The sequence below is a fragment of the Kryptolebias marmoratus genome, linkage group LG3 (genome assembly GCF_001649575.2).
Source record: "Kryptolebias marmoratus isolate JLee-2015 linkage group LG3, ASM164957v2, whole genome shotgun sequence".
Classification (NCBI taxonomy): Eukaryota; Metazoa; Chordata; class Actinopteri; order Cyprinodontiformes; family Rivulidae; genus Kryptolebias; species Kryptolebias marmoratus.
Window position 1 is genome coordinate 716,472 of NC_051432.1, and position 23,835 is coordinate 740,306.

Genomic DNA, 23,835 nt, shown 5'->3' on the forward strand with positions numbered 1-23,835 from the left:
CTTTCTTAGAAAGTACAGTCTGCTTCTCCTCTTTCTGTAAACAGCACCTGCATTGGTTTACAAGTCCAGCCTATGGTTCAGATACACATTCAAGTACAGATTGGACTTGAATTACTGCAGTGGATCAATGGTAGAGTGGGTAACTTTCAATAGTATATGAATTGGTTGAAATGCATTGTATAGCATTTTGTAGAATGCTGATAAGATAAAACAGTAGAGCTCTGGAACAAATTAAGAGACCAGTGTTATTTCTTCTGAAATCAGCATCTCTAGATGTACGATGGTCATTCCATTCCAGCATCTGTTGTGTTCCAGCACAAGCACACCTCATTCTACTTAATGAGGTACTGATTAGGCGGTCACCTGAACTAAACCCTATTTAACAAGGAAAAGTGTAAAAACCACTGCTGTGTTCATCATTAACCTCTTGCTATAGGACCAGTTGGATAGCAGAAACAGTGCTACTAGGAACTCAGAAGTAATGGGACAAGAAAATAAGTTCTAACCACGCATAAAGAATTAAAAAGAAAAGTCTGGAGTGATGAAAAGAAGGGTTTAGTTTTGGCTTTACTGGCAGAGGGAAACGGGGAGCATCAGGTTTTCAGTGGAGTTCAGGTGTGGCTGAAGGACCATCAGATCCAGACCATGGCCAGCCCAAATCCCAGATCTGAACCCCACTGAAAATCTCTGGAATGTGATGAAGAGGAAGGAGGGTCACAAACCATCAAACAGAGCTGAGCTGATTGAAGTATTGCTCCAGGAGTGGCTATACCCAACAACAGCAATGTGAAAGATTGGAGAAGAACAGGGATGCATGAAAGGTGTGATAAAAAGTCAGAGGTATGGCACCAAATATGGATTTCTGATCTCTTCCTAAATTAAAACATTCGGAATCTGATGTCTATAAATAAATATTATTTTGTTTTCTTTCCATTGTTTGAGATCTGGAAACAATGTACTTATGAATACCAAAATGAGAGAAAGTCAGATAAACTGATAAGTTTACAGTGGTCTCTTAATTTGTTCAAAGAATTCAAATATCATGAAAAAGTTCAACATTTTTTGTTAACCATTTGAGAAAGTGAAACTCATATATAGATTCAATACACATACTGTAGAGTGAAATATTTTTTGCTTTTATTTCTTGTAATTTTGATGATTATGGCTTACAGATAATGAAAACACAAATCTCAGTGTCTCGTAAAATTAGAATATTGTGAAAAGGTTCTATACTCATAGTGTCACACCAAAATCCACCAATTAACTCTAAACACCTGCAAAGGTTTCCTGAGCCTTAAAATGGTCTCTCAGTTTGACTCAGGCCACACAACCATGGGCAAGACTGCTGACTTGATACATGTCGAGAAGACAGTCATTGACTCCCTTCTGAAATGTGAACTGAGTTTAGGGTTAGGCAAGCACTGGTAATGGTTACAGTAAAGGTCTGGTATAGTAAGGACTGAAATACAAAGCTTTCTGTGTGTTATAAATGTTAATTATTCAAAGCAAAGCCTAATGGCACGAACAGCAGGAAACATGGACTCGGGGGATTTTTCCACAAACTGAAGGTAAATAAACTTCTATCCACATGATGGCAGTAGCACAAAGGCTAACAGAGCTTAAAGAGCTGAACACCGAACAATCTGCACACCACCATCACCAATATCAGGTCCGTTTGAATCAGGACTAAATCAGGTCATCTATAGGAGTACAGTAATTAGACAATACCTTACTAAATTATCAGCCGTTTCTTAAAATAGCAGTGGCCCAATTTTGCTACCTGCCAATCAACCTCTCTGGTGTCCTTCTCGTACTTTTGTTCTTTTACAGTTTCCTTTGTCTGATGTGGCTGTTGTTTGAGAGGCCCCTTTAAAATTAAAAAGTTCATAAATATGGAAATTACCTGTCATTCCTATAAAACTAGTGAATTCAGCCTGAAGGGACCACATTAAGATGGAGTACCATATCTTTTTAAAAGAATTTAGTGAATCACATAAACTAATCTTGCACACTTGCTACAGCCCTGTTTGGTATTTAACAATAGTTTTGGTTTGACTAAAGCTCTTTATTTGGGCAGATCAGAAGGTCAAATCAAGTGTTACAGAGCAAAACCCTGGAAACTGAGTCTGCCAGAACAAATGTAACTCCTGACCTGAAGAGTAATAAAAGAAATTAAAGGTTACAACAAAACTAAATGTTTTTAAATTGTTCAACAGACACTTTAAAGCAAAAATGTTAACATTTAAAAAAAAAGCTTTGATTTTTAGCATTGGTCCATTCGTTTTAAACAGGAAGGCAAAAGTGATGCAATCTGATACAAATCAAAAATGTTAACGGCAGTTTAGCTTCATTGTCATGAACTGGAAACAACTCAAAGGCCACAGATAAATTAGTGTGACTCTTTGCACCACGTGAGCTGGGGAGATGATAATGTCGAAGCTTACATCTGTAAAAAGTGTCTTTGAGGGAAACAGAACACAAAGTTTAACCCCAGCTCACTACAATACCATCAGCGACTAGATATTGTTTGGGTGGGTTTATAATTTGATCTACTTTTTTTTTGTTCTAATTCTAAAAAAAACTTTTGCGTGCTTAATACTAGCAGGCAAGTATCTATATAAAATTTACATGACTGGATGTATTCTGATGTTAAATTTGGTAAAACAGAGAAGATACTTACTGCTATTAATTATTAAAAAGGTGAAATGATTGTCAGCTCATTTTACCTGAACTCTCTCCAATACTCTCAGTGGGTCCTAAAGTTGGGGTCAGCACTTTAATATGGGTTGTGAAACATAAAATTTGGGGTCTCCATATGATTTTCAGTAATACAGTCAAATAGTAGTACAAAAGAATTTCTAATAACATTTTTTGCTGTAATTGTAATGAAATTAAAAAAAATTAAAAACAGTAAATACTTGTTGTTATTATTATGATCTTGTGTAATGGACCTACTGTATTTTTACACACTTCAACCAAAGAAAGTTGGAGTCACAAGTCTGTTGCTGTGATGTAGGTCTGAAGCTGAAAAGATGGGAACCATTGCTATCTTATAATGCAAAAAGATTATTCTTTTAAAAAGGTTATATAGAAAGAGGCTTGTCAGAAATTGCAGATACATTCTTATATTTATTGCAGTGCTAAATTAAAGTTGTTTTTTTAAACAAAAATCAACCAAACTGTGTCCCATTTCAGCTAAATTCAACCTGTTTGCCTAACAAGGGGTACAATCCTATGATATATACACTATACAGGGAAGAAGATTTTAAAGAAATAATATCCTGTAGTGCCTTTTTTTACATTTGGCTCTGGATATATTTCTTCTGTGGCAAAATAGTTGTGCATGACTAATAATGTTAATTATTTAGCTTATATTCATAAACATGCTTGTGGATGAGGCCCTGTTGATCCTGGGGGTCCATGGGATCATGTTGTACAGTGGTTCAGACATGATACTGACTAATCTCTGGCGGGTTAGTGATTAACTCCTGGATCGTTGCAGCAGCTGCACTCAGACCCACGGAGTCCCACAGCGGCCTGTCTCACAGACCCACGGAGTCCCACAGGCAGCGAGCTCCTCGGTCCGCCTCAGCATGCAGTGCGCCTGGAGACCCTTGAGCCGCCTCCTCTCCGCCAGGAGCTACCAGACAGCGTGGAGCCGAAGCCAGAGTTCCCCGGCAGCTGGCAGGCTGGACCTCAGCGGCATTTATCCGCCTATCGCCACTCCTTTCACCACCAAGGAGGCCGTGGACTACCAGAGGCTGGAGGAGAATCTGCAGAAATATGCCAAGATGCCGTTTAAAGGTCAGACCTCAAACACGCCACCTGTTCCTGAGAACGGAACTCTGAGTTCAGACCGAACTGGTTCCCAAACACAACGCTGATAAAGACTATGTACTAGCTTTCTGTCGGGTTTTGTTCAGGGTTCCTTTAGTGGTTTCCATGAGCCTCGTGCAGCACTAAATCATTAGCTCCTGGAACTCATTTCCGCGTGTAAAGCATTCTCTGGTTTTCCTCCGTGCTGTGGAACAATGTTGATCCCAGTCTGCACGATTTGCTCAGACATCAGAGAGACGGAACCATTACGGACGGATCTAAGTTCGACAGGAGCAGACGAACACAGAACTGCAGATCTAAGAATCTGTCGCCCTCTACTGGTCACTTCCTGCTCCTACAGCGGTGTCAGTCTGCAGCCCTGATGCTGTCAGGGTTTTACCCGCGTCCGTGTTTGTCTCTGTTTTACAAATACCTCATGAACCACTGGACTAGTTCTAATGACATTTGCAGAAAATAGTCATTGGAAGTACATCTACAAGTGATTACCTGTTGGAGTCAATCCGATTCAAGATGGCTTCCACAGCCAACTGACGTTATAAAACACAAAAATGACCACAAGTCAGTCAATTTTACAGATATTGTGCTAAAATGTGGCGTGGTTGTAGCAGAGAGTCAGTCATAACACATGCTCCCAGTGCTGATAAATAAAATGCTTCTTCCTATCAGTCAATCAGTACTTTACCTGTTTCTTTTTCTTTCAGTGCAACCACAATTGCATTATTAAACTGCTGCAATAATTTCTCCAAACAATCTATTTTTACTGTTATGTAATTTATTAGATTAATAAAAAGTAAAGCATTATAGATATTTGTCTATACCTTTTAACTAAATTTAAATGGTCAGTTTTACAACATTTGTATTGTTGTGGATGAGTTTGAATGAAGTTCTAGAGCATGGCTGAAATACTGCACTACAAGAAGCTGTGTAATTTACAACTCTGAGGACTAGGCTCAGACAGACAATAAATCAGTGTGACATCACATAAATGTGTTTTTGGTTCTGCAGGTCTGGTGGTCCAGGGATCCAACGGTGAGTACCCGTACCTGACAGAGGACGAGCGAGTGGAGGTGGTGAGGACCGTCCGGCGAACACTGCCGGAGGGAAAAGTGCTGATGGCTGGATCTGGTTGTGAATGTAAGTATGACTGTGTGTGTGGATGTTTTAATGGATACTCATAAACACTCTGACAAGGCTTTTTTTATTTTAATGGTTTTAAATTCAGTAACACACAAAGCTGCTGAATTTCCAAAATCAAATAAAAAACTGGACATTATGAAAAATGCAAATTAAAAAAAATATGTTGTCCTTTTTATAGTTATTTTTACTTTGTTTTCATTTCAAACTGTATAAAACAAAACTCCTTTCTTTTATTATTATTGTTATTATTTATTTTTATTTATTTATTTCATTAGGTAATTACCTCCGCCAAGGAGGTTATGTTTTTGGTAGCGTTTGTTTGTCTGTGTACAAGATTACTGAAAAAGTTATGAACGGATTTTTATGAAATTTTCAGGAAACATCAAACATGATAGAAGGAACGAGTAGTTAAATTTTGTTGGTGCTCTGGTCAAAGTACACTCATTCATTCATTCATTCATTCATTCATTTTATTTATTTAAATTAGGACAATGCATATTAATCAACATGTCAGCAGTAAGCATCAATGTAAATATGCTGGAGTTAGCACAACAGCTAATTTTCATCCGTTGTCCTAAGGCAGGTAAAAAAAAGAAACATCCCACAAAACAAAGAGCAGAGAATAATACAAACACCACCTATATAACACCTATATAACACCCAGTGTTTCAGCTGTAAAACAGCTGAAACACTGGGTGCCTTTAAATCTCAACTTAAAACCCACCTGTTTAGAGTTGCTTATGGCTAAATTAGGGTTAGAGTGCTGGTTTTTGATGTTTGTCTCTTTCTTACTGTTTATTCATTGTCACATACTGTTTTTATTTTGTTTTTTAATTATGTAAAGCACCTTGAAATGCCTTGCTGCTGAAATGTGCTATACAAATAAAATTTGATTGATTGATAACACAACATACAATTACAATAAAGATATGACTCCATAACAAAATAGACAAAGTAATCTACATATGAGTGCACCTCTGGTTAGTTTTCAGCCAATGTTTTAAGGAGTTTTAAAGCTTTAGTAGGTGCCACAGTTCCTGATATAAGTTAAAAGTCAAAGGTCAAGGTCACAGATCAGCCTGTTCTCTAACTCTGCAGATGTATAACAGATATGTTAAACTCCACAGCTGGACACCTCATGGGTCAAAGATGATGCCTTTTGATTTCAAGCTCATGGGGTCGAAGTTGTAGCAACTACAGGGGAATTAAGTTGATAAACCACACAATGAAGATCTGGGAGAGAGTTGTGATGGTACAAGGAGCAGAGGTCACAAAGCTGCAGGACTTTCAGTACTGAGGGTTGACTGTCCAGGAAAATTGACAATGGTAAAGAGGTGAAGAAGAGAGTCTAAGCAGGATGGAGTGGATGGAGAAAAGTTTCAGGAGTGATTTGTGACAAAAGGGTGGCAGTGAAGGTTTGAAGGCAGCATGCCATTTTAACTTCTCAACTGGACTGTTTTGTATTGGTGCTGCCATCAGAGAATAACTCTGACATAACTCTGACAAGAACTCTGCTCCAATACCATCATAGAGTGTAGCTTGGTTCACACTGCAAGTTTTCGTCCATCGTAGACAAAATCATTGGTTGTGAAAGAATTGTCAGGAAAGCTTTAGTTGTGAGATTGAACCAGCACTCTGTGGTTGCAAAGAGTGACAGGCTCACCCACAGCTAATTCAGCAAATTCACAAGCAAAGACCACCTACGACAAATTTCAAGCTGTGTTGGAAATCTTCTGGAAAAATCATGCAGTGTGACTACTGCTGTGACTGATGTCTTTTTTCCCATCCTTGAGCATGTTCACAGCTGTCTCTTTTTCCTTCTCTTTCCTTTTTTAGAGCCCCACTCTCATACTGAGGGCATCTACACCAACACTTCATATCCATTTATTGTTGGACTGATATTTTTTGTCAGATATTTGTGAATTACACTATTCTGCTGTTGAGAGAAGTTCTATTATCTATCTATCTATGTATTCTATTATCAATTAAATCTGACATTGTACAGTGTGACACAGGTTATTATCAAGATTTTATAATATTAAGCTTCAAAGTGTACAATCTACAAGTCCTTTAGGATTTTAAAAATTGCACAGTTTAAGCTGCCCTTAAGGACTCAGGGCTTAAAGGTTTGCATTTTTGTCTTTATGCAATAAAATCCATCCAGATTTCCAAACACATTGATATTCTACACTATAGACAGAGAAACATTAAATGACCTTTCAGTCTTTCTTTGAAGTAAATTGTTTTTCGATGGTTCCTTGTAAATTTGAAAAAAACAAACAAAAACAAAACATCTGTTTTTCACATTTTATTGTCATGTTTCATGTAAACTTCAAAGTATCTTACTGGGATTTTATTGAACATTATAGACCAACGCAAACCAAAACCAAAACCTAAGCTTTGAACATCTCACAAAGCTGCCAAACCTACCAAGACATGATCGTCCACCTAAACTGACAGGCCGAGCAAGGAGAGCAATAATCTGAGAAGCAGCCAAGAAGCATCATGGTAACTCTGGAGGAGCTGCATAGATCCACAGCTCAGGTGGGACAATATGTCCACGGGACAACTATTAGTCATGTGGGACACAGCAAACGTGGAAGAAGGAGCTCTGCTCAGATCAGAATATAATTAAACCTTTTGGCTTCAATGCAAAATGCTAATGGTGACAAAAAACTAACACTACATCTTCAACATGGAGGCTGCTCAGAGTTGATGGGAAGATGGATGGAGCTAAATACAGAACAATCCTGGAAAAAGAGGCTACAAACGCTTGCGACTGGGGTTGAGGCTCACCTTCAAGCAGGACAACATCCTGAAACATCCAAAAAGATCTACAATGGAATGGGTCAGATCAAATGTGTTAGAATGGCCCAGTCAAAGTCCAGACTTTAATCCAACTGAGAATCTGTGGCAAGACTTAAAAACTGCTGCTCACAGATGCTCTCCATCCAATCTGACTGAGCTGAAGCTGAAGCTAGAGACTGAAAAAATTCAGTCTCTAGATCAGTCTTCTCTCAGCTTCTGTACAAAAAATATGTTTTAGTTTCTCAAACTAAAATTGGCAGTGTTGCCTATTGTATGCCCAGACAAACACTCTGGTGAGAAAATCTTGTGTTCAGATGATGTAAAGATAAGTTTATTCAAAGCTTACTGTACATCTCTATACATGGCTCTTTTCTGGTGTAAATTTAATATAAGGTTGCTTATAAGGAGTCTTTAGGAATTCTGCTTAAAAAAACAGGTTAAGTAGTGCAAGTGAGATGTTTTGTAATGCACATGTCAGGACATTTCAGGCACTCATGAGAAATTTGATATATAAGTTTATGTGTCGTCTTTGCAGCTTCCAGAATAGTCTTATTGTAATGTTGTCACACCCTTCTGCCAGTGCATTACACTACCACTCACTCATCTTTATGGAAACACTGGCATGCAAATCTTTTATAAGTTGTGTATAATTTGTCTTTGTTTTTTATGTGTATGTGGACTTTGAGTCTATTTTATAAATCAAATCAATCAATCAATCAATGATTTGTAAGCTTGATAAGCAGACATAGATACTTTTTTGTTACTTTGTCTGTTTTGCATTTTCATTATTACTGTCCTAACATTCTAATTTTGGAGTTGCTGTTATATTTGCATCATATTTGAATACAATCTTTTTAAGCCAAGGGAATTTTAATATTCAAAAATAAACACACTGACAAAACAATTTTAATGGTAAAGTTAAACTCATTATAAAGAAAGTTTTCTTTTTCTCAAACATGTGTCCATAAAGAGAACAAACATCTTCATACCTGTTGAAATAAAACCTTTTATATTGAAGGCCATCAAAAATAACATGGATGCTCTCTAATGTTTAATTTCTTTTTGATAAAGGTAATTATTTTTACAGTTAACTCAGATCTTTAGAGACTCCAGAGGTCAGTGATGAAAACACTCAGAACTAGACATATTTTGCTTTCACTGAGACAGTTTTAATTGAATTGAGCTTTTTTTAGATCTACAAGCTTTTGCTGTATAATTACATTCAAAGTTAAAGTTTATGTAGAAAATAGAGATTTATATGAGTTCTGTAAATTTAAATTGACTATTCACATGCTTCCAGGATGTATTTAGTACCCTTGATTTAAAGCTCATAATAAAGTGTGTCTGAGTTTTATGTCCTGAGACCTGAAGTCAGGTGGAGTTTCAGCAGCTCTTCAACCTATAATGAGCAATAAGAAAGACCAGAGATGATTCATCTTATTTTCCTTCCTTTTGTTCATCTGCTGCTGATGGAAAAACCTTCTGAGTTATCAGTTGTCACAGATTCACAATATGTCTATAGATGTTAGTAACATCATAACAAATATGTAACATCATGTTACATATTTGATTTAAACAATCAGTATCTTACCTATTTTAGATAGCTTTTAAAATGGCCTCAGTTTGGAGAAACAGAGTTTACTTCTTACAGGACGGACAGGCTAAAGGCTAGTCTGAACACAGCTAAGACCAAAGTGGATTGTTGACATATAAAAAGACAGTAGTGAACTACTACTGTCCTACTGTACAGAGTTTCAGAGCTAGAGCTCACGGGCTCTTGTGACCTTGACTTTTGACCTCATGATCTTGATCTTTAAAAGGCAATCCCTAGACCCATCGGGAGTCCAGCTGTGAAGTTTGACCTTCCTATGTCACATGGTTGCGAAGTTATAGCATGCACAAGTTTAGATCTAAATTTTGACCTTGTTAGCTTTAGCGGCCATTTTGTTGTTTTGTTTTACCATTCAGTATGTGATGGGGCTCATTCTCAGCTACTGCCACAGCAAATTACAGTTCTATATATTGAGAAATGACAGAGTTGAAGTTGAAAGAAACATTGAGGAATTAAAATGGCATTTTTTGTGACATTGACCTTTGACCTTGTGGCTTTGTAATCTATCACAGTGATCCCTGACCCATGAGGGTTGTAGCTGTGAAATTTGACCTTCTTAAGTTACACGGTTTTCAAGTTAGAGCACAAACAACTTTAGTTGTGAATTTTGATCTCGTTAGCTTTGGCGGCCATTTTGTATTTTTTTTCTCAGCATTCAGTATCCAGTGCCTTTGCGACACATTTCTTGAAGCATCTTCTTTCCTACCAGAAGATAAGGGGCTAGAAAACCTAAGGGGTCAAATACAGAGGCCACAGTGGAGAGAATTCCACGATGTGTTGGTGGTCTCTCGTCCAAGACAGCCTTAAAGGAGAGGGTATCACTGTTGACATTCCACTTTACTCCTAGAACAGTCTGGTCTGGTAATTCACCAAAGCTTAGGTCAACACCTTGAACTCCAGAGGCCCGCTCATCCTCAGGGATGGATTCTAAGACCTTTGTGCTGTTGGATATGAATTTATGTAGGTGCAGCTCTCCTCTGCTGCACAGCGTTTGTGCATCCTTGACCATTTTGATGGCTTTCTCGTCAGACTCTACACTGATGAGGCCGTCATCCACATAGAAATCTCTGTTTATGAATCTGGCTGCTTCTGGAAATTAATTTTCATATTGTGCAGCAAGGTACTTCTTTCCATAGTTTGGATGATGCTGCTCCAAAATATGAACCTTCATGCGGTAATCTATAGGCTCTGTGCTTGTATCGCCACTCCTCCACCACAAGAAACGCAAGTAGTCTGTCTTCTTCGTTTACATGGAACCTGTGGAACATTTTCTCGAACATCACAGGTGACAGCGATCGTGTTTTTGCAAAATCTGCAGAGTACTCCAGCCAGCCCGTTTGTGAGATCAGGTCCAGTTAGCAAGTGATCGTTTAGAGTGGTGCCATCATATTTGGCAGAGCAGCCTAAGACAACTCTAATCTTGTCCGCTTTTTTTGGGTGATAGACTCCTTGATGGGGAATGTGCCACAAATCTCCTGCTTTTGGTTGGCCTTTAACTATCTCTGCATCACCATCTTGAAAGACACCTTCCATAAATTTAGTATAGTCACTCTTGAATTTAGGATTTTTGTCAAATTTCCCTTTCAGGCGCCTTTGCCTTGCTAGAGCCAGCTGCCTGTTTATAGGCATTTGAGTGCATGTTTTAAAGGGGAGTGGCATTTCCAGATGGCCTGCATCATTTTTGTGTATTTCCTTGCTGAGAAAGTGTGTGAACTGTATGTCATCTTGAGATATGCTCCTTTCTCCAGATTCTGTGTCTCTAAAGTCTGATTCCAAGGCTCTGATGACTGTGGCAGGTGTCAATGATGGAAGTTCCTTTACATGCGTACAATGGCACAACCCTGTGACCACTTTGGAGTTAGCGGTGCAAGAAGAGCCTCCAACAATGCTCCAGCCCAAATCTGTTTTGATGGCATATGGCTCATTATCTCCTACTGTGATCACATGTCTTGGCATTAAAGCTCTAGGGCAGTCATATCAGGAGTCCAACTTCACAGTCCATGAGATCTGGTATTTTCTGTGTTATGCTCTTCAGATGTTCCCACTTTCATGCTGTCACAGGGGCGTAAATGTGAGAACATTCCAGTGGAATAAAGTCTCTGGTGTAAACTGGTGGTAGGTTTACAAGACTTTGTGAGGAAAACCCGCTAACTCTAAGGCCACATACTTACTCTTAACAATGGAATCTGTCCCCATCATAGTGGCGAGCTTTAACTTAACTTGTTCTAAAACTGCTCCCATCCTCTCACACACCCCTTGGTCTATGAAGGTGTTGCTGCTCTATCTAAAAGGGCATACACTAAACTCTCTGTTTCAGGGCTGTTGTTTGAAAATATCCATACAGGAACTATCATGGATGTGCTCCCACCATTCTCACTGTCAATGCTACAAGAAAGTGACGACAAGTTTTCTTGTGCTTGCAATTCTTCATGCAGGGGAGTTGGGTGATTTTTCTTGCATTTTCCACATGTAGCCTTATTTTTGCAATCCGTTGAATTGTGACCTCTCCTTAAACAGCCAAAGCACAGATTGTTGTTAATTACAAACTTCCTTCTCTCCTTTTGAGACTTTTTGGAAAGGATATGGAATTTGTGGATGGAGTGGTTTTTACCACAGTACAGACATGACACTGAGTTTGAAGGCAAGGGCAATCCATTTTCATTTCTGGACCCATGAGTGTCATTAAAGATGTTCTCTGCTGCAATGTTTTCCCTTTCATCATTGCTTGATTTGTTTGATGTTGTTACACTTGTGATAAATGCATTAGCATTTGGTTGTTTCATTTCTTTAGTAGGCCTGTCTTCATAACTCTTCAAAGCATGAAGAGATGATATAGGATTGCATGCAATTTCTGCTTCCTGTGCCACAAAATCGGCAAACTCCTTAAAACCAGCATACTCCTGTGTTTGACGTAGCTGCTTAGTAACATAGTGAATCCAACGGGAAGTAACCCAGTCAGGATGTTTTTGGAGCATTTTTTGGTTCTCTTCACATTCATTTAATATTTGAAGCCCTTCAATATGTGGCATTGCATTACTACAAACTGTCAGAAAGTCACTGAATTGTCGCAGCTTGGTTGATTCTTTGGAACCAATTTTGGCCAGTTGTATAATCTTTATTTGAATGTGTGTTGGATTGCAAAGGGATGGCCATATCGAGCGTGCAAGGCTTCCCATGCTTGGTCATATGCTTCGGCATACTTTCTATGAAAGTTTCCCTCTAACACAGATTGTACCTCCCCACCGATATATTTCTGCAGGTAGTATAATCTGTCAGCTGGATTTGAACATCTCCGTTCTATGAGTGCTTTAAAGCTTGTGCTCCACTCTAAGAACTTTAGTGGATCACCGGTGAAGACTGAAGGCTCTGGAGTAGGAAGTCCGCTCAGAACTGCTGTATCATATATGGCTTGCACCAAGGATGCGTCATTGATAGTCTGTTCATTTTTGACTTCCACCTTGGTTCTTGAAGGAATATCAACTCTATCACTGCTAGCACCTATGTTGTTATCAATTGAATCTGCCTCAGAGTATGCCTTTAGTTTTGCTGCTATCACTTGAGGATCCCTTTCATCTTCCAATCTTTTAAGCTCTTGTCGTTGTGCAGCAATGGCCGCTTCCATCTTTATTTCAGCCTGTTTTGCAGCCAGTTGTGCTGCACACTCTGCCCTTTTTGCTGTGATACTTGATTTTTCTGATGTACAGCTTGAGTGGTGACTACGAACAGCTGGAGGATGATGACCCAAATATTGATTGGGCATGTTCTTTGTCAAGCACCATACAAAGTGTGGTCTTTTCTGCACTGGCATCAAACTCCTCTAGCCCCACTTCACTCTTTCTTTCTTTCATTAATCCCATTAAATCTGCTGTTACTGCTGTACATAAATCCATACTACTTCTGAGCTCAGTGGATGGAGCAAAATTAGGTCGTATGTGTTCATATGTTTCTTTTACTTGTGTTTCAAGCCCTTCAACATTGTCCATCATGTGACTCAAATCTTTATTATTACATTCACTCTTGAGTTTGGTTCTTGTGATTCTAACTTGTTCTTTCCAGTTTTAATATATTCTGTCAAATTTGTTCTCCATTTCACAAATCTCTTGTTGCTTAAGCTCCAGCATTTTGGGGGTTAACTTTCTCTCTCTTGATGATTTTCTGGGCTTAGCTTTCTCTTCAGAAGTATTTGCAAGTTCATTCATAACTGTTTTATTGTTATTTCATCTCTAATTTCATATGAGAGCGACAGAATAGGATAGTTTTAGTGCAATCCAAGTTTAAACATTAGTTTCTGAGTCAAACACAATCACAACGCATGTAAACGATTTTTAGAACATTCAGATCAAAGCATTATTTGCAATGTCAGCAAAAAGAAATGAATAATTCTGCTACAGCAAATGTTGAACAAATATATTTAAACAATTCAAAAAAGGTTAAAAAACAAAAACAACTGGACTTCTATTCTGTAGTTGAAGACGTTTCGCTTCTCATCCCATTGAGAAAGCTCATCGGATGAGAAGCGAAACATCTTCAACTATAGAATAGAGGTCCAGTTTTTGTTTTTTAACCTTTTTTGAATTTACCATGGCCTGGATGACTGAGAATCTACATCAGCATATTTAAACAATGTCCTTAGATTCATAAATGTGGGTTGCTCCTTTTTTGTGTGTGTCCAGTTATTTTTAACTAACCACAATTGTCCAATAATGTTTGTGTAGCAAGATCAAACCTGCTACAATCTGTAGAACCTTTGTCTTCTCCTCCTTGATGACAGCTGAAGTCAGACAGTCAATTTTCCTTGGTTGTAGAGGTTTACAGAGCTGTTGTATTTCCCTGGAAACAGTGCCCTCCTCTGACGTAACTGCGCTACTGTCGAGCAGACGTCTGGAACAGAAACTTGTTTCACCTGCGAATCACCATTAATGGTCGCTGCACTCCGTACTCTGTGGTCACATGCTTCGTGACGGCTGGATAGGCTGCTCACGCGGTTGAGATTTTTTTTCTTTCTTGTTCCTGGACATGCGCCGTTGTTTCCTTTGTTCACTCAGCCAGTTTTGGCTGTATGTTTTTACTGTAGCTGCACAGGTCCAACAAAATAATGGCCACGAATCATACGGGTGTCTTTCAAAGTTTTTATTTTCTTTTTGCTCCCTCTTTTCTTCTTTCAACACCGTAAAAACTACAAAATAAAGAACATGTTGCTCAAGTATAACATACTCTAGTTCTCTTTAAGAACCTTCTGCTAATATCTACCCATAAACAGTCTCCAGTAATGCATGACAATACAGTGAAATGAAATAAAGTTCCCAACAAACGGCTATATTGAACTCCTGAAGATGTACAAAATAAAACAGTAAAATAAAAAATAAACAGTTACTGTGTGTGGGAGAGGGGTATGTTGGTGAAATACACCAACATATTCCAGACTCCAACTGGGTAAAAATCTAACTGAGAATCCAGGCCAGCCGAGAAACATAGTCCCGTCATCCTCTAGGTCTCCTTCCAGTGGGACATGCCCGGAAAACCTCAACTCTCTTTTCACCACGACAGATCGGTACACCCGTAGAAGGCACTCTACCCTTTTCTGGCTCAAGACCATGGCCTCGGATTTGGAGGCACTGATCCTTACTCCGGCCGCTTCACACTTGGCTGCGAACTGCTCTAGCGAAAGTTGGAGATCATGATTTGATGAAGCGAGTAAGACCATATCTGCAAAACGAAGAGAAGCAATCCTAAGGCCACCAAAAAGAATCCCCTGAACACCTTGGCTGCACCTGGAAATTCAGTCCATAAAAGTTTTGAACAGAATCACCCGATTTACTGCCAGCATTGCAGACCGAGCTCTGGCACCAGTCTTACAGGGACCTAACAGTCCGTATCAAAGGACCTGGTACCCCATACTCACCGAGTACCCCCTACAGGACTCCTCGAGAGACACTGTCGAACGCCTTCTCCAAGTCCACATAACACATGTAAACTGGTTGGGCGAACTCCCATGCACCCTCCAGGACCCTGCTGAGGGTGTAGAGCTGGTCCAGTCTTCCACAGCCAGGATGAAAACCACAATGCTCTTCATGAATCCAAGATTTGACTATCCAGCGGACCCTTCTCTCCAGAACCCCTGAATAGAACTTACCAGGAAAGCTTAGGAGTGTGATCTCTTTGTAGTTGGAACACACTCTGGGGTCCTCCCATTTTAAATAGGAGATCCACCACCCCAGTCTGCCAATCCAGGGGGACTGCCCCCAATGTCCATGCAGTGTTGCAGAGTCATGTCAACCAAGACAGCTCCACAACATCCAGAGCCTTAAGGAACTCCGGGCGAATCTCGTCCACCCCCGGGGCCTTGCCATCGAGGAGCTTTTTTTAACCACCTTGGTGACCTCAGCACCAGAGATTGGAGACCCGACCCAAAGTACCCAGGCTCTGCTTCCTTACTGGAAGAAGTGCTAGTGGGACTAACCCACTACTTCCTGAGTTGAGGTCAGTATCACACCATCCCCACCATAAACAGTGTTGATGGTGCACCGCTTCCCCCTCCTGAGATGCCAAATGATGGACCAGAATCACCTCAAAGCTGCACGGAAGTCTTTCTCTCCGAACTCCTCCCACGCCTGAGTTTTTGCCTCAGCAACCACCTGAGCTGCATTCCGCTTGGACTGATGGTACTCATCAGTCCCACAGTCCAAAAATACCCAATAGGACTCCATCTTTAGCCTGACAGCATCCCTCACCACCGGTGTTCACTGGTGGACACTGGTGGTTCGAGGGCTGCTACTGCGACAGGCACAGACAACCTTGCAGCCACAGCTACTGTCAGCCGTCTCAACAACAGAGACACAGAACATGGCCCACTCAGACTGAATGTCCTGTGCCTCCCCTGGGACGTGTTCAAAGCTCTGCTGGAGGTGGGAGTTGAAATTCCATCTCACTGCCAGATGTTCCCAGCAGAGTCGTACAATATGTTTGGGCCTGCCAGGTCTGACTGGCATCCTCCCCCACCACCGGAGCCAACACCATCAGGAAATGGTCAGTTCACAACTCCGCCCCTTTCTTCACTCAAGTGTCCAAGACATGCGGCCGCAGATCAGATGCAAAGACAACAAAGTCTATCAACAAACTGTGGCCTTAGGTGTCCTGGTGCCAAGAGCACATATAAACACCCTTATGTTTGTACATGGTGTTCATCATGGACAATCTATGACGAGCACAGAAGTCCAATAAAAAAACACCACTTGGGTTTAGATCGGGGGGGGCGGCGTTCCTCCCATCCACACCCCTACTGATCTCTCTGTCATTGCCCACATGAGCATTGAAGTCCCCCAGCAGAACAAGGGAGTCCCCATGAAGAGTGCTCTCTAGCGCCCCTTCTAAGGACTCCAAAAAGGGTAGGTAATCCCTCCACACGTAGGCAAAGAGAGGCTACCCTCTCTTTCACCAGGGTGAACCCTAACGTATAGGCACCAAGTTGTGGGGCAACAAGTATGCCCACTTCTGCCCAGCCCCTCTCAACAGAAGCAAGTCCAGAGTGAAAGAGTGTCCAACCCCTCTCGAGGAGACTGGTTCCAGAGCCGGAGGTGTGCGTCGAGGTGAGTCCTGACTAGATCTAGCCACAACCTTTCGACTTCACACACCAGCTCAGGCTCCTTTCCCACCAGAGAGGTGACATTCCATGTCCCAAGAGCCAGCTTCTGTAGCCTTTGGCCACTACCCCTTGTACATTGCACCTGACCCCTTTGGCCCCTCCCACAGGTGGTGAGCCCATGGAAAGGGGGACCCACGTCTTCTCTTCAGGCTGTGACTAACTGGGCTCAATGGGTGAAAGCCTGGCCACCAGGTGCTAGCCAGCAAGCACCACCTTCAGGCCTGGCTCCAGAGTGGGACCCTGGTGACTCGCGTCCGGGTGAGGGAAACTTGTATCCAAAAATGTATTTCTTCATAAGGGATCTTTGAGCTGCGCTTTGTCTGATCCCTCACCTAGGACCTGTTTGCCATGGGTGACCCTACTAGAGGCATGAAGCCCCTGACAACAAAGTGGCAGCCCAGGGAGGGGCAAGGTTTTATTTATTGTTCATTAATAATAGTTTACCTAAACAGTTTAATTCATTGTGAGTTGTTTGTTGATGTTGTCTGGCCCTTCCTCATGCAACCTAACATGCACGTTTTTGTTATGATGCTGGCCTGTCTGCCTGCTCTGTCTTCCTCCTCAGCCCTCACTGCAGCAATCAGGATCATCTGGGCCACATGCACACTACTGCTCAGCAATGCAATCAGGTTCATCCCATCCACCTGCTCACCAGCAGTTATATTCAGCCTCAGACAGGCAGACAGTGCCAGATTTTTGAAAGCCCTTTGGTGTGAGTAGATATCCAGCATTACCTCCTTTTGCCTGACCACGATCTTGACCACGTTTTGCCTTTTGGATCCCCCTGCCCTGCCCTGCCCTGCCTTGCCTAGTCCTTGTCGGACACTCTCTACTGGTTTCTGTCTCCTGGATTCTACCCTGTTTCGGCCTCTCGACCTCGCTTTCTGCCTCGCCCTTGGATTTGTCTGCTGAGATTGCCTTCACGTGCCTGACCTGTTTCTGTGCCCAGACCTTGGATTCCTGCCTACCCCCAGATAAGTCTGTCTGCCTCTCTGGTTCTAACTTTGCTTTAGCCTGTCTACGTCAGAGTTCAGTTGCCTCCTGAGTCCCCCCCCCCAAGCAATACCCCTGGAGTCGACTTGTCATCACCGCTTCTCTGAGGGACCAAGGACCTACCCCAGCTTCCTTCAAACTTCCTGAGAAGGTTAGTGGCTTTCTGGTTCAAACACTTCACACCAAGCTACTAGCCGCTAACCTGTTTCTTCATCCTCAGTGGTTCCTGGTCCAGTTGCTGGTCGCCCCACACCCCCATTCCCAATAAACCTTTTTCTACTTCCATTTGTGTGCTGGCTGAAATTTTGGGTCTTCTGTCGTGAGCGTTACAGTTTTTTGAACTCTGGCCACTACTGAGGTTCAAATAAAAAACTTTTTTGCTGTTAAACCTGGCCTGGGTTGTTTTTACAGTAGTATAAAAGGACTTCAGAGTAGAAATACAACACTAAGAGTCTACAGCCATCTTTAACCCCTTAGTCCCTAGGCCTGTTGGATTATCTTGTTGGTAGTGCTACTGTCCCTGGTACAGGGGCCGCTAGTGATGTAGGGGTTAAAACATATTGTGGGCTTTATCATATTGGGGAGCTGTATCTAACCAGTGGTGCTGGAGATATTGTATTTTGTCTGCCATACAGTGCCATCTGAAAATTATCTGTTTGGCAGGCTAAATTATTTTTTTGTTTGTTTGTTTTTGCATTGTGGTGCTGGGCCCACTTTTACCATCTTGCATTAGGGCCTAGAGCAAATTAAAAATGCCACTGGCTACATATGGAGTTTTCCTCAAAGAGTCAAAAGCCCTGCTCATACAGAAAGACTATATTACGGTACTTTCACATTCCACAAGTTAATTAAAGGCCTAGTATTCCAATGTATAGCACTTAAAGTATGTGTTGGAAAGACACTCAGCTACTATCACACCAAATTCTATAACACTATCTGTAAAATTGACTGAATTATAGTGATTTTTGCATTTTTAAAGGTCAGTTGGTTTGTGGCAACCATCTTGAATTGGATCAGCTTCAAAAATTAATCTGTTTTAGTTGTACATCTAATGATTATTTCCTGAAAGTTTCAGGTACCTTGAATCAGGTATACTTCAAAAGTTGCTCAGTTGTAGATGTTAACATTTTCCACATAGGCACACATATAAAAAACATGGTAAATTCATGTGATTTTTTTGTTTTGTAAGGGTGGTTGTACTGGGAACCCCTTTCTCAGCTGTTAAGCTAAGCATGAACAAAATACTGTGATTGCAAAAAAGGTGCATAATTCAAACAGATTTGAGCCAAGTAAAGTTGTTTTTGTGCAGCAACGAGAGCAACAGTGGAGCTCACAGAGAAGATGACAGCAGCTGGAGCTGACGCTGTCCTTGTGGTAACCCCCTGCTTCTACAAAGGCAAGATGGACAGCCGTGCTCTGATTCACCACTTTACTAAGGTCAGCTAACAGTTCAACAGCACAGAATCACTCATACTTTTCTAATGAAATACTTGTGTCTTTATATACAAGGCATAACCTTATTCCAAGTAAGGCATTAAGATGGCGATATACTCTAGATATTTTGTCAAGAAAATGCTGTTTTCCACTGAGTTGTTATGGACATAAACACATTATGTATTAATTTGATGTCAAAAAGAATGATACACAATTGTCCACAAAAGTGGTTTACAAATTAAGAGGTGAGGATTATTCAAAGGTGCAGCAAAGTCTTCTAATAATTTAGTTTTATGCCAACATTAATCACCTCAAAAACAAACGTACACAACCCTTCATTTGAAAGCAGTGTTTGGAAACTCAGCTGAATGTGCAGATTTTATTGGAAAATTAACTGTTAAGTTTTAGTTAACATTTTGGAAACCACAAGGACACTGCTATTAGCAAGGAATCATGTCCATACAATGCTTTAGATTACAATGAAACAAATGCTAATTAAAGTTTTACTGTAAAAATTTACTCCAGTTCAGCTTTTGAAGCATCTGTATCGACCAAAATGTTAGAGGACCATTATAAAACCAGAAAGTTGAAACAGGAAGATTAATTAAGAACAAAGAACAACTCTGAAGCCTCTGATTGTTGAGCTGGCGCTTTATTTAAACGTGTCTCCTCTGTACCACCCTGCAGGTGGCAGACAGCAGCCCGGTGCCGGTGGTTCTGTACAGTGTTCCAGCCAACACAGGATTGGAGATGCCCCTGGATGCTGTGGTGGAGCTTTCTCAGCACCCAAACATCCTGGGCCTGAAAGACAGCAGAGGAGATGTAAGTGGTGCTAACGAAGGTGTTTTTTTAATGTATTTTTTAGGAAGACTGAAAAAGATCTTGATAAGCTGTCTCTGCAGTCATTTTTTATTCACATGCCAAACTGCCACACAGGTTGTCAGTTACAGAGTCACAGATGTCTATTTACAGTCTTGAAAAAACTTTTCATACCCCTTGAACTTTTCCACAATTTGTCATGTTACAACTACAGACTTCAAAGTATTTTACTGGGATTTTATTTTGTGTGATGGACCAACACAAAGGAGCTCAAAATTGTGAGAAAGAAGGAAAATGATACATGGTTTTCAAAACCTTTTCACAAATAAGAATCTGGAAAGTGTGGTGAGTATTTGTATTCAGCCCCTCATAAGCCAACACTTTCTAGAACCACCTTTCACTACAGCTCCAGCTGCAGATGTTTTGGGGTTTGTCTCTACCGGCTTTGCATCTACAGACTGATTTTTTTTGTGAATTTGTCTATGTAAAATAGCTGTAGCTCAGACAGATTGGATGCAGAGCCTCAGTTTCTCAGTGATGCCCCCATCACACTTATTTAGGATCAGCAGGAACCAAGCAGAACCAGCCAAAATAGAGAATTTTCTAAATTCATTCCACATTCCGGCAGGAATTTAAAAAGCAGCCAAAATATTTTACAGCCACATAATAACAGTTGGATTTATACAGATTAAGCTACACAGGTGGACTGTTTACTAGTTAGATCATTTTTGAAGGCAAGTGATTACTCTGGATTTTAGCTCAGAGTAAAAGGGGCTGAATACAAATTTTTAGATTTTTTTATTTTGTACAACTTTGTATCATTTTCTTTCCACTTCATGTGGATGCACAACTCTGTGTTGGTTTATCACACACAGTAAAAGCCCAGTAAAATACTTCAGTTTGTGGTCGTAACATTGAAAAATGTGGAAAAGTTCAAGTGGTATGAATACTTTTTCAAGGCACTGGAAAGTATCAGGGTTTAAAAATGGTTTATGACAAGACATTTGTTAGTAAATCTACAAAACAAGACAGCACCTCCTGAAATCTGTTTCACTAAAAACTTGAGTCCAAATTGATAAAAGCAGGTTTCATTTACCCTTGCCAGCCAACAGAGGGTGAAGGAACCTGTAAGAAAAGATCGACCAGTTAAGAACAAACATAATGTTTTCTGTTTTAATCATTTGAAGCAAAGTCCAGCGATAGTCTGCTGACTGAAGCAGATACTTTGAATGTATTTCAGGATACAATAAGTCCACCTTTAAATGAAAAATAAAACTGAAGCTGGTAATTATCAGATAGAGCTGACATTCATTCTTTAGGGTCAAACATTATTGAGTGTCAAGGTAAAGCTAAGGTAATGTAGAAATGGGATGCTAATTGTTACAATCAGTTACTGAGAAAAGCTTGTAGCCTCGGTGTGATAACCTCGGATCACTGCTGTAAAAGGATGAAGTGCCTCTTTTCTTTTTAATTTCATGGTTATTTTACATTCAAGCAAACACTGAGAGGTACTGTGATTACCAGAACGCTCTTGTGGTGCTTTCAGTAATAATCAGCAAGCCCAAAAAGCTGTTTATTTATCTTTTATTTGAAAAACGAAAAAAGGAATTTCTTCATTATTATTTATTTTTTGTTTGAAAGCAATTTATTTGGATAGATGGACTTGAATTTTTGCTTCAAACAAAACTGATTTGGGAAAAAAAGCAAACCTTTCATATTTCAAAACAAGCAATATTTATTTAAGTGCTGAGTGATTGTATGTAGCTTCTACACAGATATGAGTGTTTACTGCTGAAGAACCTAAAACTAAAAAACTGTCTAGTTTTACAGCACTGGGTTGTATGCAGTGCTACATGCTGGAAAGAAGCAGGACAGTTTGCTCTTATCGAACTCTTGATACCTTTTTGTCTGTGTGGGAAGTGTTTGCAGGAAGTTGCAAATGGATTTCTGATTTGGGAAACAGCATGTCTGTCCACTCGCTGGGAGACAGGAGTGTGGGAGTAGTTCAGGCACAGAGTAGCCCTGCGCCGCTGTGGGCGGGAAGAGGACAAACACAGAAAACAAGGGATTATGGGTCAGTTTCAGTGAGGCAGAGAAGTCACAGAAAGATTATTTAGTATGAAAGTCAAACATTTCCCCACATTTGACAGTTCCTTATGGAGAACTTTTTTAATTTATTCATTAAGAATGTTCTTTTTTTGGATTAAACATGTCTAAAGTAAATTTGAACTGTATATAAAGCCTAACAACATTTTTTTTGTAAACTGATGTAGAGATGCTTGCTAATGAACAGCCTTGTGACTGCACTGTAGTTGAATGCTATGTAGTCCTCTCCAACAGCATTAAAATCTCATCAGTTTTTATATCAAATGCAATTTTCTTTACCAGTGTCTTTTGTCTACATTATTCTTAGTCAAAACAAAGGTAAATTGGGTTCATGCAGGTAGTTTAAGTGAGCAGATTTGATCATATATCATCATAAATGGACTGTTGTGTAATTATGTGCAGAATGTTTAGTTTATTTTTCTGTGAAATGTGGTAAAAGTTTTGCTATTTGATTTTAGAGCAACAAAGCAGAAGTAGCAGACACCTGAAAAGGTCATTTAAAGCATGTTTGTGAGAGTTTGATGCCGCAGAAAATTACTGTGAAGTATTCGCTTTAAAAACAGCTTTTTTGAGTGTGTTGATGGTTTGTCGGAGGACCAGCAGTGAAATGCTTGAACTGACAGCATGTGAACATCTCAGTTTGTTTCTGTTTGTATTGTACCAAACATTGGGTTTGTGTTTATTTCCTCTGCAAATCAGTCTTTTACAGCAATGCTGCTGACTGACAGCAGGGACAGGCTGTTCCTCAACATGTAAATAAACATTATGTTGGAGGTAAAAATAAGATTTAAGAACATTCTGGAGTTGTTGCAGACATATTCAGTCACATTTTAATCCTGCTTCAAACATTTCAGTCTTTAATTGCTTGAGACTATTTAAAAGGGATCTTTTGCTAATTTTGATGAAGTTCTCAGAATGTAGTCATTGAATACACATCTACAGCTGATTAACTTTTGGAGTCAACCCTATTCAGAATGGCCGCCACAGCTAAGTGATTTTAACCAATACAAAAATGACTATCACTCAGCCAGTTTCACAGTTAATGAGAAAGATTTGGCGTGTTAAGACACAAGAGTCATCCCTAAAGTGTAAATCAGTGGGAAGAGGGGCCTAACTAAAACTGGTAAATACAAGTTACAAGTGAACAATTAAGAAGCCTGTAGGTTCATGGGCATCATGTAGATGAAGGTGCAGGGTTACAGAAACTTTCAGCAAAAATAAACATAGATTATTTTATTAGTTGACATAGTTTTAGTCCTGAATGGATCTTTGTTCAATCAGCATTTGAGCAACATACAATATGTGCTCATTTTGATCTGCCACTAGGCTAATAAGCCTCGGGTGGATATAATGGGAAATTTAAAATACACAATCCACCGCAACATTGAGACACTTTCACACTGCATTCATCACTGCAAAAAACATAAACCAGTATTGATTGTTCACA

At 40.1% G+C, this 23,835-nt stretch overlaps 1 protein-coding gene across 1 annotated transcript in view; it reads left to right on the plus strand.

Annotated features, from left to right (window-relative positions):
- The first annotated feature begins 3,496 nt into the window (after window positions 1-3,496).
- The window catches only part of hoga1 (4-hydroxy-2-oxoglutarate aldolase 1), a 39,710-nt gene continuing 19,371 nt past the window's right edge, over window positions 3,497-23,835 (plus strand). The window contains exons 1-4 of the mRNA XM_017435582.3: window positions 3,497-3,804; window positions 4,843-4,971; window positions 19,339-19,466; window positions 20,151-20,285. Coding sequence (XP_017291071.1) covers window positions 3,594-3,804; window positions 4,843-4,971; window positions 19,339-19,466; window positions 20,151-20,285 — 603 coding nt within the window. The 5' untranslated portion in view covers window positions 3,497-3,593. The remainder of the gene's footprint in view (window positions 3,805-4,842; window positions 4,972-19,338; window positions 19,467-20,150; window positions 20,286-23,835) is intronic.